This window comes from Sebastes umbrosus, chromosome 20 (assembly GCF_015220745.1).
Source record: "Sebastes umbrosus isolate fSebUmb1 chromosome 20, fSebUmb1.pri, whole genome shotgun sequence".
NCBI classification, from domain to species: Eukaryota; Metazoa; Chordata; class Actinopteri; order Perciformes; family Sebastidae; genus Sebastes; species Sebastes umbrosus.
The window spans coordinates 7730765-7745581 of NC_051288.1; the positions used below are offsets into that span (position 1 = coordinate 7730765).

At 39.2% G+C, this 14817-nt stretch overlaps 1 protein-coding gene across 4 annotated transcripts in view; it reads right to left on the reverse strand.

Moving 5' to 3' along the window:
- The window catches only part of ca10a (carbonic anhydrase Xa), a 378831-nt gene that overhangs the window by 212569 nt on the left and 151445 nt on the right, over positions 1–14817 (reverse strand). For all 4 annotated transcript variants that reach the window (XM_037754381.1, XM_037754379.1, XM_037754382.1 and 1 more), the window contains one exon: positions 8250–8324. In XM_037754381.1, the coding sequence (XP_037610309.1) occupies positions 8250–8324 (75 nt within the window). The remainder of the gene's footprint in view (positions 1–8249; positions 8325–14817) is intronic.

The window sequence follows — 14817 nt, forward strand, 5'->3', positions numbered from 1 at the left end:
TGTACAAAGCACCTGCCAATTAGCCTCCTCCATTGATTCGGAGAGGGGCTTACCAGCAGTATTCAGTGAACAAAAAACATTTAAGGGGATTTCTCACTACAGTGCTTTTTGGACTTTACAACTGGCGGCTAAAATTCTATAATTGGTACTCGGTTCTTGTCTCAGTGGGTTGTTAAAAAAAGAAAGAAAAAAAAGGTTAATCAGCTCACAAGACTGCTAGAAAAAAGAAAAACTGCTTGTTTGATTGCTGCAAAACAAAATTGGCCATCAGACAAGAGCGCGAGGAGGGGAAAACACAGGATTAGATTCAATTCGGGTGATGAGAAGCTGTGACAAAACGCTCTGACGAGGGGGGGGGGGTTTGAAGGGCCTTGGAAATGGGAGCATCAAGATGTGGAGATGTACGATAAGGTCTGGTGATTAGATCAGATGCTCTCACATTCAAGATCAAGAGCTGTCCTCTGTGCTTTGTTAACAGCCAAAGAAGCACAACAATGATCCTAAACTGGAGCACCGCATACATTACTCGACGCTCGTGTCACTTTTTTGTTTTTATCCCTTTTGAAAATCAGCGGAGTGGCTGACATGACAGCCGGGGATGTAGATTATTTCAGTAGATGTACCAGGAGAGTTCTTATACGAGTGTTCCAAGTACGAATCACCAAACTCTCTTAACAGGACAGATCTGTCAGAAATCGCTCGTTTCAAACGCGATGAATGCCGTCTATCCGAGAGCAGATGCGCAACAATAATGCGAGATTTCATTAACAAGGCTACAGAACCTGTTTGAATCTGTTTGCGGATACGTTTCATTCACAAAAATGTCAGCCAAGAGTAAAACGTAGGGATGTTCTGATATCACTTTTTTCCTTCCCGATACCGATTTAGATACCTGAACTTGCGGCCGATACCGGTACCGATCTGATATATTATTCTTTCTTAAAGGTCCCATATTGTAAAAAGTGAGATTTTAATGTCCTTTATATCATAAAAGTAGGTTTAAGTGCTTAATAAATACTGTGAAAGTATCAAAACCACAGATCCAATCCACAGAGAAATACTCTATACAGCCCGTATTCAGAAACTGTGCTTTTGAAACAAGCTGTCAGGATTTTTGTCCATTTGTGATGTCACAAATCTACAATATTTAGAGCATTTCACAGATTTTAAACGTAAACATTCTAAATGTGTCCCAGTTTATTTCCTGCTGCAGTGTAATGTGAATGACATCAGCTGACAGGAAGTAAACATGGACCCAAGCTGTTGCCTAGCAACGCAATTCCGTTGAAATGCACTAAAACGGAGCGTTTCAGGCAGAGAGTAAATACAGGTATATTCAGGCAGACTATGTGAGAAATATAAAGGTTTGTTTTTAACATTACAGCATGTAAACATGTTCTATAGGAGAAACATAAAATACAAGTATGAACCGGAAAACGAGCACGATATGGGACCTTTAACCAGCTGTATACTACTCTCCCTGTACGGATGAAATATGATTGCTATCATTAGCCATGTTTCCATTCAATTGTCATGCAAATTTTTTAAGTGTCGCCAAAAAGAAATGCAAATATAGCCGCATTTCCGTCAACTGGTTTGGAGGGAAAAATCTAGGCTGTGTAGTTTTATCAGAAGCTGGCAGTATAGGCTGCGGCTTTACGCATTGTTTGTTGAGCCCATTGACCTGCCCTCCCGCCCGTCATTAGTGTGTCTTTTTGATCTTTAAACTACGTCACCACACTCACGGCGCACTTTCTCTGAGCTTTTACTGTTGCCGCAGATGGGTTTACGGGTTAGTTAATGGAAAGCCCGATGCGTGGTACCATCTGCTGGTTTGGAGCAAATAAACTCGGGTATAGTGTAGTTTTTTCAGAAGTCGGCACTATAGGCTATGGCTGTACTTCGCCAGTAAACAGAGTAAAAGAAGTAGAGGTTCCGAACCGGAAACAAAACAAGCCGCCTTGGGCTATCTATGAGCAAAAAATGGACAGCGGTCTTCAGGAATTTGTTTCAATTGGGCATGTTTTATTTGTTCTTTCATGTCAGCTAGTGTTGACCATGTTTCATGCTGTCCGGAGACGAAAGACAATATAAATACTAAGGCTATCAAAGTTAACGAAATAATAACACGTTAACTCAAATTTGTTTTAACGAAACAATGAATATATTTAATAAATATAGACATACATTTGCATAAAGCCACACATTTGTCCACTCCCATGATGATAAGAGTATTAAATACTTGGCAAATCTCCCTTTAAGGTGCATTTTGAACAAATAATAAATGTGCAATTAATTTGAGATTAATCGCAATTATCTATGGACAATCATGCGATTAAACATGATTAAATATTTTAATCAATTGACAGCCCTATTTATTTCGTTCCATTTGCAGTACCTTCATTGAATTGGGGTGGAGAAAGAAATCATAGCAACAGATTTAGTATTTCATAGGAGCATTAAACCAAAACCACAGTCTGCATGTGTCAATACAACTCAAAGTAAATGACTTTTTTTTTGTCATTTGGGTGAAGCGGCCCCTTTAACTGAACGGCACGCATTTGTAAATTATCATGAAAACGCTTCTCAATTCTAATTATTTTGAATTATGTAAGAGCTTTAATTTGCTTGAAATGAGCCCAATTATTGGATTTGTAACAATGACTAACATAATTACAAGTGTCACTCATCCTGATTATTTCCACACAGACAGTATACTGTAGGAGTCGGCAGTGAAACATTTCAGTCCTAAATGAACCGCAACAAAGTCTCGTTGGATAATACGGATCCCTCGGACAAATCGTATAGAATGGAGGGCTGTGGCTATAATGACTGACTGTGTGTCTGTGTGTGTGTGTGTGTTTGAAAGCCTGAGCAAATTCACCGTTACATCATTAGCTCCATAAAAGCATCCTTGTGTCAGTCTCTCTGAGCACTCTCATCGCTCTCGTCCCTGTAGATGCCCTGTCTGTAGCTTCTCCCACTCTCCTGCCATCCAGCTCTTCCTCACTCCATCCTCCCCCTCGCCCCCCTTCATCATCCTCCACAGTACCACAACTCTTGCATAAGCCCTGGGTGGGACATAACGTCGGAGGAAACCCCACTGCTTCCAACTCAGCGGTGATGCCCCATTACATCTCCTATAGCAGCATGATTATGACCACACAGAAGGACAAATGTACCCAAACCCGATATTCTGTTGGCAATACGGGGGGGCATCAGACTACTCATGTGGGAAGAGGGAGCTGGCAGTGCAACCAGTTCTCACTCCCAACTCGTCAAGTACCGACGCTTGGTCAGTGGCCCCTCGGCGCCTGATTCCGAGGCACCCTTTAGCGTCTGTATGAGACGCACCGGACTTTCTACTAACTCCAATTTAAACCCATCCTCGTCATGTCAACATACCTTACTTTTCAACAACGTACACGAAACCTGCCTTGGCGGAGGTCGGCGGTCTCCGACTGCACTTCGCGTTATATTTATTCTGTAGAAGAGTTTTAATGGCCTGCTTATGCCCCATGGCTGATGTCATTAACATGCAGACTGACCTGTACCAATTAGTGATAATCTGTAATCAAACTAATCATTCTTTTAAACAATTCCTATGCTCAAAAACACTTTTTTATCAGTATTGGTAGTATCGTGACAATAAATAACTCTGGAGCATGTCTGTACAATGGCAGCTTATTAGCTGACTTGAATGCAGGCTCTGCTTTTCCTTTTTCTATTTTTGGTCCTTTGACATTATAATAGGTTTACAACACAGCAGGCCCTCAAGTTGTTGGTTGCACTGCAATGTTAATTAAAGTTCAGTTGAATTACAAAAATCACACACCAGACATGAACTAATGAGCACATAAATAAATAAATCACACATGCCCCGCGCGCCTCCATTAATAACAGTGAAATGAGAGACTGCAATAAATGGCTCAGCCGGACGTGTTTGCATTTTAGAGAGAAGCACGACAGTGAGTGAAACTGATGACCCAGGACACATGTTAAGTGACAGACCCCTCATTTGCATAATGAGGCAGAAATGCATAAAGAAATGTAAAAAGAAATGTGTAAAGAAAATAATACAGAAATAAATAAGTTTGGGGAAATAAATAAGGGGTGAAATGCACAGGAAAAATTGTGCATAAATTAATGAATAAATAAAAAATTAATGCTTATTTATTATATATATATATATACTGTATATATTTATATACAGTATATATATATATATATATATATATATTATATAATGCAAATATTAAATCAAATAAATAACTAATTTTAAAAATTAATACAAATAAATACATAAATGAATACATACATTTATAAATAAATATAAAATAAATCAAAAATAAATATAAAAATAAATAAATACATTTATAAATAAATAAAAATAAATACATAAATAAATAAAATGGAAAATTAAGCAGAAGCATAAAAAAAATAAGGGAATTAATACAAAGATGAATAAGTAAAATTAAAAACAGAAATATCAATTTATGTTAAATTTTATCAATTAATTAATGGCTACATTTATTTTTAAATATCTTTTTTGCTACATTTAATGACTTTTATTTATGTATTTTTTTTAAAATTTTGGCAGGCTCTGTCTTCCATATCGGAAAAGGAGGTGAGAGCAACGGGAAAACTTGGCGCAGCACTTAGAGTTCTATCTGACCTTTACCAAATTCAAAGCTAATTGAGAGAGCTCGGAAAAGGATGAGCAATATTCCAAAAGGTCAGGCCCCGGTGACACGGGCCTGAGAATGTGATTACATTTGCTTTGCTAACCTTGGGGCTGCAAAAAATGTCTCAAGATGCAGTTTTTGACCTCCGCCGAGGAACGTTTCTGGGAAGAGAAACGGGTCATTAACAGGTGAAAAGGATGTGGAGAGGGCTCCGATATAGAACTGTCATATTATTGCTTTTCCCGAGTCAGGGAGAAGAAGTATTATTTCCATTTCAGTTTCTACAATATCATTTGGGCTGCCAATCAAATACATACAACTTTTGTTAAGAACCCCCTTTAACTGTCAGATGATATTAAGTCAGCACGGATCATTTCGATAAGAAATATTTCAAACGGTGCAGATGAGGGAAAAGTTAGATGATACTCATCGTAGTGGATTGCTGCTCTAAGGGAGTATATTATTACTCTGAAATGAGCGAGTGTTGTAATACTTTTATTCATATGGCTGAAACTCCTGTGCACAAGCTGTTCAATTTTCAATGAAATCTTTTATCGCCAGTCACTGTCCCAAGTAGAGTACAATGAGAATTATGTTCCATCAACATTATTTCTCTGCGCGTCATTAAATCGGGGCTTCATTTGCAGTGAAAAAAAACCTTCCTTTCTCTTTTACGTCCCCGGCTATGAAACCCTGCCGGCTGCGGAACAAGGTAACTAGTGTTGGGAATACTCTGGGCGGCCACGGGAGGATCGTGAATAGTGTTTAACTGCTCCAGCTGTTGTACGGCGGTTAGTAAAGCAAGTGCGCCGTGGAGGACTGCGAGAAGAGATAGCGGAGATGTAAACGGAGCAGCAAAACCGCCGGGCGCTCGGTGCCAGAGGGAAGGACAAACAGGCACTTATTTATGAATGCCTGGACATACTGGGGATGCCTCGTGTGCTTTTGGGAAACAGATGCCTTTATTCGCTGTGTGTACACACACCACAATACCACATTACCCTGAGGCCCTTTTCCCCAACTCAGCCTTCACCACAATATGACAACTTTAACCTTGAGCCATAATTTAACATTTTAACATTCACTTAGAAACAAAAAATATTTCACCACTCTGATTCATAAAAGTTGGGCTATATGGTTCCACTGGCTCCACAAAGACTGTGTTCAAGTCAACGGGGACACACTAGTTTTTGTTAGAATTACCTATAACAACTAGGGCTGTCAAAGTTAACACGATAATAACGCATTAACGCAACTTGTGATTTTTAAGGTTGTAGAAGGCTCAGTTTTAAAGCTAGAGTGCAGATACTGGCATCATATGAAACTACAAAAACCTAAGAAATCCATTGGTACCAACCATGTCATACTAGCTTGTTGGGTTGGAGTTTGCCATGTTATGATTTGAGCATATTTGTTTATGCTAAATGCAGTACCTGTGAGGGTTTTTGGACAATATTTGTTATTGTTTTGTGTTGTTAATTGATTTCTAATTAATAAATATATACATACATTTGCATAAAGCAAGCATATTTGTCCACTCCCATGTTGATAAGAGTATTAAATACTTGACAAATATCCCTTTAAGGTACATTTTGAACAAATAAAAAATTTGTGTTTAAAGCTGAAGTAAGCGAGATTGGAGCAAATATGAACTTAAATTTGAACTTTTTTAGCAGATTTCGGACAGGCCGTATGCATTAGTGTCACAGGAAATCAGTATTTAATGCTAACTTAGGGCCATTGTAGGTAAAAAAAATAATAACAATTACAAAGCCTGGGGATGGGGGTAATACTCTGAGAAAAATTTCAGAATTTCCAAGATTAAAGTTGTAAATATAGGATTCAGATATGCTCTGAGATTAATATGGTAAATTTACGAGAAAAAACTCACAAATTTACGAGAAAATACGTGAATATTCTTTGAGATCATAAATTTGTATGTAGATTAATATTTTTAACAAAATAATAAATCCACAGAGCCTTTAGAAAGGTGCCGAATAAAAGTATGGCTTTTCCTGGAAAAAAAAATATTATGATTATGAATTCATCATTTAAAACATTTTGGTGGGTCCAAAATGAATGTTTTGTTTATCTCTGTGGAAGATACCTGATGTTTGGTTCCCACTTCTAACAAGGTTTGTGTGCCAATAATAAAATGACGTTGGTATCGCGTCTGGGTCGTCAGTTAGTGTGGAAAGAAATGGATAAATTGCTGAGAATGACGGTAAGTGTCTGGCAATGACTTGTTGTCAAGTAAATGCAATGGTACGGGGGAGGGAGAATGCAAACACGTGTGACACCTTTGAAGTCAAGCATTTACTCGGAAAAAAATTGGACAAATAAACATATATTTTTGGTCAAGGACCCACATCACGTCACTTTGCAAGGTTGGATCAACCCCATCACACTGTGGTGGTGAAGCCAGCCGCCACTCGCATCTCCGTGGTCAAATCAGCCCACGCTAAAGTTGTAGTGCACCCATGTATACTGACGATATACCGACATTTATGGTAAATGCATTCAAACGGCCCACATCGAGATGATGGAGTGAGCAACGGACTTGGTAAAGTTAACCGAAGGATACCCGTGTGTAATCGGGTTTTCAAAATAAGGTGTTTACGAAGAGTATATACAATAATATATGTAATGTAATAATAAATACATACAGAAAGATTAATTGGACAATTCTCAAGAAGTATAAAACATGTTATCTGTGCCCCTTATAAAAAGAAAATACCACTAAATTGCGAGGAAAGTGTCTTCATTCTTTGATGTTTGGGTTGCTGGGGAAAAAAATCCCAAAATTAAGGATTCATTTGATACCGATACTACTCCTTTCATCTTTCATCTCTGTAGTGAATTGGCAAGTGGGAAAATAGGTCAGTGTGTGCCACTATGGTGAACGCAGATACTAAAAAGAGTTCAATGAAAGCAATGACTTGCTTTATGTAATTTGGCAAATTGTGCATTTGGGTGAAAACGGGGTTAAAGTTCCAATTTAACAGTGTTATATTAGTTGAGAATACTAGGATCTACAAAACTCAACCCTAACCTTTAACCTCTCATCAGAAGAGAAAGTTCCTCACCTTTAACCTTTAAAGTTAACCTTGATCTATTGGTAATTGTTCTATTCGTACGCACACATTTGGTCCCCGTAAGCTTAGACATTACCTCGCGTCCAAACACACTCATGCACACAGCCACGGGCTTTTATCAAAAAAGCACCTCAGCTCAGCAGAAAAACACAATCTCGGGAAAATAATTGGCCTGACACGCAGATACACAACAAGATGGAAAAGGTGGAAAGGAACAGTGAGCCGCCGTCAATCAATCAGCGGGAAAAGCGTCATCTGTGCAAAGGGAAGGGCGAGGAGGTCTTGTCAGAATGAGAAAATAAAACTGTTGCCAATGGCAAGGTGGTCCGATGTTATCTTAGATATGTAATATGCTCAGGCTTCAGGATCAAGCGCCGCCGTTGTGGTTAAAGTGTATGCAGGGAAATCAGTATTCTGTGGGGGAAAGGTACCATGCATCAAAGTGTCGCATGCTGTTTTTGAGGCTTACCTGGAACAAAGCTCCCCTGCACCACCTCCTTGTACGCCCACCATCCTTCGTGAATTTTCGGCTGATTCGGTTGTGCTGTGAGGCGGAAAGAAGAAAACACAGGGACATGGACATCAATCACTGAGATCTGAAATTCGGACAAGAAAGCAAAAAAAAAAACACGGTCCTGCCGTGTTGAGACGGTTTTTACCACCTTCATCATTTCAAGACGCCTCGCTAACCTTCTCAGCCAGGGCCGGCTTAAGACATAGGCCATATAAACCCTTTTTCTGTTTGTAAAAATGATGACGTATTTTATGGGCGGAGAGTTAAGTGGAGGCAGAATTATTCTCTGAACATGTTAGTTAACGCTGGCTACCAAGTTTTGGAGCATTTTTTTTAAATGCTAGTGGGCGTCCTTCCTCATTTTCTGAATTGAGGTAACAAAATGAGCAAATAAAGAAAGAAAGAAACACACTTTTCATCCCTGTAACTCTTTCTTACACTTTTTCATCTGCCCGAACGCACTTGAACGCCAAACGCACCACGCCGTGTGCATCACAACGGCCCGAGTACGGGTCAGGATGTAAGATCGCTAGACGGACAGATGTCAAGAGGCGCCGATATCTAGTATATTCATTAGGGCTGTCAATCGATTCAAATAGTTAATCGAGATTAATCGCAAATTAATGGAACATTTTGTATCTCTTCAAAATGTGCCTTAAAGGGAGATTTGTCAAGTATTTAATACACTTATCAACATGGGAGTGGGCAAATATGATTACTTTATGCAAATGTATGTATATATTTATTATTGGAAATTAATTAACAACACAAATCAATGACAGATATTGTCCAGAAACCCTCACAGGTACTGCATTTAGCATAAAAAATATGCTCAAATCATAACATGGCAAACTGCAGCCCAACAGGCAACAACAGCTTTCAGTGTGTCAGTGTGCTGACTTGACTATGACTTGCCCCAAACTGCATGTGATTATCATAAAGTGGGCATGTCTGTAAAGGGGAGACTCGTGGGTACCCATAGAACCCATTTTCATTCACATTGACCTCCTTTATGACAAGCTAGTATGACATGGTTGATGACAATGGATTTCTTATGGTTTGTAGTTTCATATGATGCCATATGTAGCTTCACTCTAGCTTTAAAACTGATCCCACTACAACCTAAAAATTGCAAGTTGCGTTAATGCGTTAAAGAAATTAGTGCCATTAAAACCAATTGTTCGAGAACGCGTTATTATCGTGTTGACTTTGACAGCCCGAATTTTTACTTTTATTTATTCAATGTTTTTTTAAAGATTGTTTTTTGGGGGATTTTTAATGCATTTATTGCTAAAAGAGTGTTAGTAATGAAAGGGGGAGAGAGAGGGGATGACATGCAGAAAAATGGCCGCAGGTCGGATTCAAACCCAGGCCGCTGCGGTAAGGAATCAGCCTTGGTAAATGGTGCGCCTGCTCTACCAGGTGAGCTACAGCGGCACCACTTAATTTTCACTTTTTGTTACTTCATAATGAAAAGGTCCAAACCTTCAGGTGCGCAAGGAAGAAAATGGAGAAAAGGTGGGAAATCAGAATTTTGCCTCGGGCACCAGAAGGGTTAGAACCGGCCCCTGTTCTCAGCAAGAGGCCTCGGCAAATAAGAGTCACCAGACACGGCCTCGGAGCAAACAGGCCCTCCAATTGGAACTCGACCTCTCGTTTCAGTCCAACTGCACGCACACACACACACAAACTCGCCCGTGATGCGATGACTCCCTAGGCATTAGTATAAATGCATTCTGTCATGTTGTGTGAGCTGTGGAAGGAAGCCCCAGATCGCAGCAGGGTGGTAAAGCATAATTGAGGTGACTAAGTAAAGGTCTCAGTTCAGAGAAAGAGTTGCGACCGGGAATTACCCACCGAGCCTTCGGGATATTGCTTTTTTACAACTTTTTTTCCCCTTTCCTGTTCATTCACCGAACGCGCAAAGCAGGGCTTAATCGAGGGTCTAGAGGTTGCCCTGCTTGCTTGTCTTTAATGGAAGTTGAGGTGGCCGAACAACCCTCCTCCTCCTTTCTCCTATCCTCTACAAACAGCCTTGCTGCAGTAACGCTGGAGAGCAGGTTCAATTTCAGAGGGGGTGGGCCGGCTGGACATGGTCCAGAAAAGGCTATTTTCTCGGAGGGAAAGCTCTGGAAACAGCAGTTGGCCTCCCGAGAAATAAAAAATTGGATCCTGTTTCTCAAAATGATGAATTGTTTCTCCCTTTTTGATGGTGAATGAACTTGAAGTAAACACCACCTTTGATTGGAGTGCACCTAAATCAGAGTATTGGCCAGCCAAGCAGCAGCAGCAGCAGCAGCAGCCGTGAGTGGGACTTTCCAAACTATTAGAGAGAGGGAGGCTGGCCCCCTGCCCAGCACTGAACCCTGACACAACTTCCACTTCAACACAGGATCATTTATAAAGTTTTCACTAAAAGTGGAAGGCATCACTCTCTGCCACTACAGCTCCTTTTCTAACACCTTTTTTTTCCAATTTTTCTGATGAAAGACCAGAATATGATGGATTACATGTTAAAGTTGCTACGAGTAGCTCTTTACACACCATGGCACCGATTGTACATATCATCCGTCAATTTAAATCCTCCTCACCGTACGTATAGATGTCTACCAGGGCTGTCAAAGTTAACGCGATAATAACGTGTTAACGCAAATTAATTTTAACGCCACTAATTTCTTTAACGCATTAATGCAACTTGCGATTTTTCGGTAGTAGCGGGCTCAAGGAACCCATTGGTACCAACCATGACATACCGGCTTATCATGAAGGAGGTTAAATAATGCTACAAACAGTCCATGGCCATATTTTCAAAGGGGTCCCATGACCTCTGACCTCCAGATATGTGAATGAAAATGGGTTCTATGGGTACCCACGAGTCTCCCCTTTACAGACATGCCCACTTTATGATAATCATATGCACTTTGGGGCAAGTCATAGTCAAGTCAGCACACTGATACACTGACAGCTGTTGTTGCCTGTTGGGCTGCAGTTTGCCATGTTATGATTTGAGCATATTTTTATGCTAAATGCAGTACCTGTGAGGGTTTCTGGACAATATTTGTCATTGTTCTGTGTTGTTAATTGATTTCCAACAAGCCAAAAGTGAGCATGGCTCACATACCCCCGCTCACTTTGCCCTTTTGGAAAAATTTTAAACATTTTGGGCACCCTTGACTACTAACGCCCAAAAGGCACAACTAGACCACAATGTCAACCATCATACCAAATTTGAAGTTCCTAAGTTAAATAGTTTCCGAGTTCTGCTTCCAAAACGAAAGTGTGAATGTGTATATGTATGTATGATAATAAATATATATACATTTGCATAAAGCAGCACATTTGCCCACTCCCATGTTGATAAGAGTATTAATTACTTGACAGATCTCCCTTTTAGTGTACATTTTGAACAGATTAAAAATATGAAATTAATTTGCAATTAATCGCGATTAACTATTTTAATCGACTGACAGCCCAGTTACTACAAAAGACTGCCTAAGATGATTGGCGCCTCCATCTCTACTTGGTAGGATTATTAGTCAGGTTGTTTCTCAAAACGGAAAACACTTCTCCCATAAATTCCATTTGCTTTCTACTTAATTTATCGTCCTGTTTTTGAAGCCGTGCTGTCGGAAGTTCTTCAGTGAGTGAAGAACACATAAAGCTGCAATTTGTCACAACTGTAACTCCAAAATAAGCCGTGGAGGAACAACCTTAAAACAACTTTGGAAAAACTAACTTAATCAGACACTTATTATATTGTAATTCATTCCCATGATGCTGCTCAGAGTCATCACAGTGACTGGCTTGTCTGCCGACAGCACGGAGCCACACGGCTACGTTAACGGAGGTTCCATTGAGTTACATTATGATGTTTGCCTCCTTCACAACAATCTACCATCACATGGTTTGGTACCAATGAATTCCTTAGGTTTTCTAGTTTCATATTATACCAATATTTTCTCGAGCTTTAAAACTTAGCCCGCTACAACCTAAAAATCGCAAGTTGCGTTAATGTGTTAAAGAAACTAGTGGCGTTAAAATTAATTTGCGTTATTATCGCGTTAACTTTGACAGTCCTAGTTTCCAGACACCTTTTCTAATGAGATACTTCAAAACGCGCATTAAAATATGTGAATGGAAACACAGCTAAAAGCTAAAACTGCCACCCGGGGTCTGAAATTAACTTTTTCCACTTCCTGCCACTGCGGCAGACAAGTATTTTTTTGTTGTCTGACACTCAGAAATTTGATCTGCCACTTTTGAAATGTCTGCGCTAAATAAAGGTATAACATTTTAGATCTGATGTCATTCAATGCTCGATATATTTTACATAAAAAAACCTTATACACGCGGTAAATTACAGTGTTCAAATTACACTTGGGAGGGAGGGTAGTGTACACAGTACTGTACTGTATTATTATGATTATTTAAATATTTGCTTTGATTAAAACAATCTTCGCAAGCTGCATAGAGCTAGTGTTGGGAAGTTAAACAGGTCATAATTCTCCCTCTAATATCTATTTTATACTGCTGTGAAAACATCTCCTTCGAACAACTGGATTTATTAAAGTTTTTCACCAAAAACGTAATTTTAAGAGATCACATTATGATAACGTTGTAATTTACCTTCACCCAATAGTCTTTTTTCCTGAGCAGTCTTTGAACGCCTCATAATAATAACTTAATGGCACCTCCGTTAACGTTAGTAGCTCCGCTATTTATCCAAGTCGGACTGTGCTGCTCACCGGCTGCTAACAGGTAACGTTACAAACTCTCCTCCTGTTGATTTAAAAATGGGTTCATTTGCCATCAAATGAGAAGTAATGCCAGAAGAGCCTTTTTCTTTGCATCAATTTTAGTCATGTTAAAAAATATGCCACAACCAATGTTTGCCATTGTACTGCTCAGTAGTCTCTACGTCACCAAGCTTCAAGCACCACGTACTGTATTTCATATAGGAACACGTACTGTAAATGCATTTTGCTGTGAGCCTTTTTTTTCTGTGACTTCACACTTAAAGGTTGCTAGTGGCTGTCATTGTTCTTTTATATGGTAATTTATTGAACACTGTATAGCAGCGACCTAAGACCAAAGAGTTGTTTACCGTACCTGTACAGTTACATTTACATATAGCTAACCTTATTGCTGAATAGGAAACTGTGAAGATGGTGTGTCACTTTGCCAAACGCAGAGCATTTTCATCACGTTTTATTAGATAAAAGCTGAGAAGTGAGACACATAATGAGCCGTCGCAGAGAACAATTGAATACAGTGTTATTTGGGTGTTTGTGTGTGTAGGGGTGGTAGTGTGTGTAAGAAAGAGCTCTCGGGATTCTAGCTACTGTAAGAAATAATATAAAGGAGATTTTGAGGCCTGTGGACATGATCCTCTTACAAGCTACTGACAACTATACAGATCCTGTTCTCTCTCTCTCTTACTCACACTCGGCATTGTAATAGAGCCTATAATAACACAGCTGCTGTCCCTGACGAAAAAAAAGAACACAACACCCTTTTTGGATTGATATGCCCCCTCTCCCTGTTATTTCAGTCTAATTAGAGTGAATGTGAAACAATTTTATCACTATTAGTTTTAGACAAATTGCTGCTGAGATACCACAATGATGAATTCTGTGAGGTAAATTGAACCTTTCATGATCCCTGTGGGAAAAGTGAGCCGTTGCGGCGGCTGAGCAGCAGTGCTAATTACAACAAAATATATTATGAGGAATATGACATTGAAAAATGTGAAAATGTATTATGGAATTGCCCATTTATGCTTGTAGGAAAAAAAGAAGGCATTTTCATGAAAAAAAAAGAGGATGTATCGATTCAAACGTCATTCTTTGTAAAGATGTATACCTAAATCTATGGAGTCTGCAGTGTGCCAGTAATGAGACTTCTTCAATGTGCAATAAATAATTGAATTCAATGAATAATATAATCCTCTTTTAAAAAGGCTATTAAGAATGTACTAATAACATTAGATTCATTTCAAACATTTATCTGAATCTAATCATCATAATCTGACCGATTACTTTATCATAATCAGTTGATAATTCCCTCTGCCTTTAAATTATGAACAAATAATTAAACATCAATATGGAATCACAACATACATTTTTGAAAGGCTCATAAATGTTACTTCCTGTCACTTATCTATATGTACCTACCTATGTAGATATGAAGGGCTCATTTTAAGCTAAGAAAAACAACGATTCTTAGGTTCAGGTGATTTATACACTAATGAAAATGTAGTTATGAATAATATATTCCATTTCTAAAAAACAGATAAAGATAGATCCCCAATTTTACACACTGGCCCTTTAAACATGGGTAGGCAGTGTGCAAGCTAAAGTTTAAAAGGTACAGTATGTAGGATTTGGCAGTTTCTAGTGGTGTGGTTGCAGATTGCTACCAACTGACTACCCTTCCCCTCACTCCTTCCTTTCCAAGACTGTGGTAACGTGAGCCGCCGAGTGCAAAACTGTGGTAACGCCGTTCACCTCGCTCAGAGGCCAGG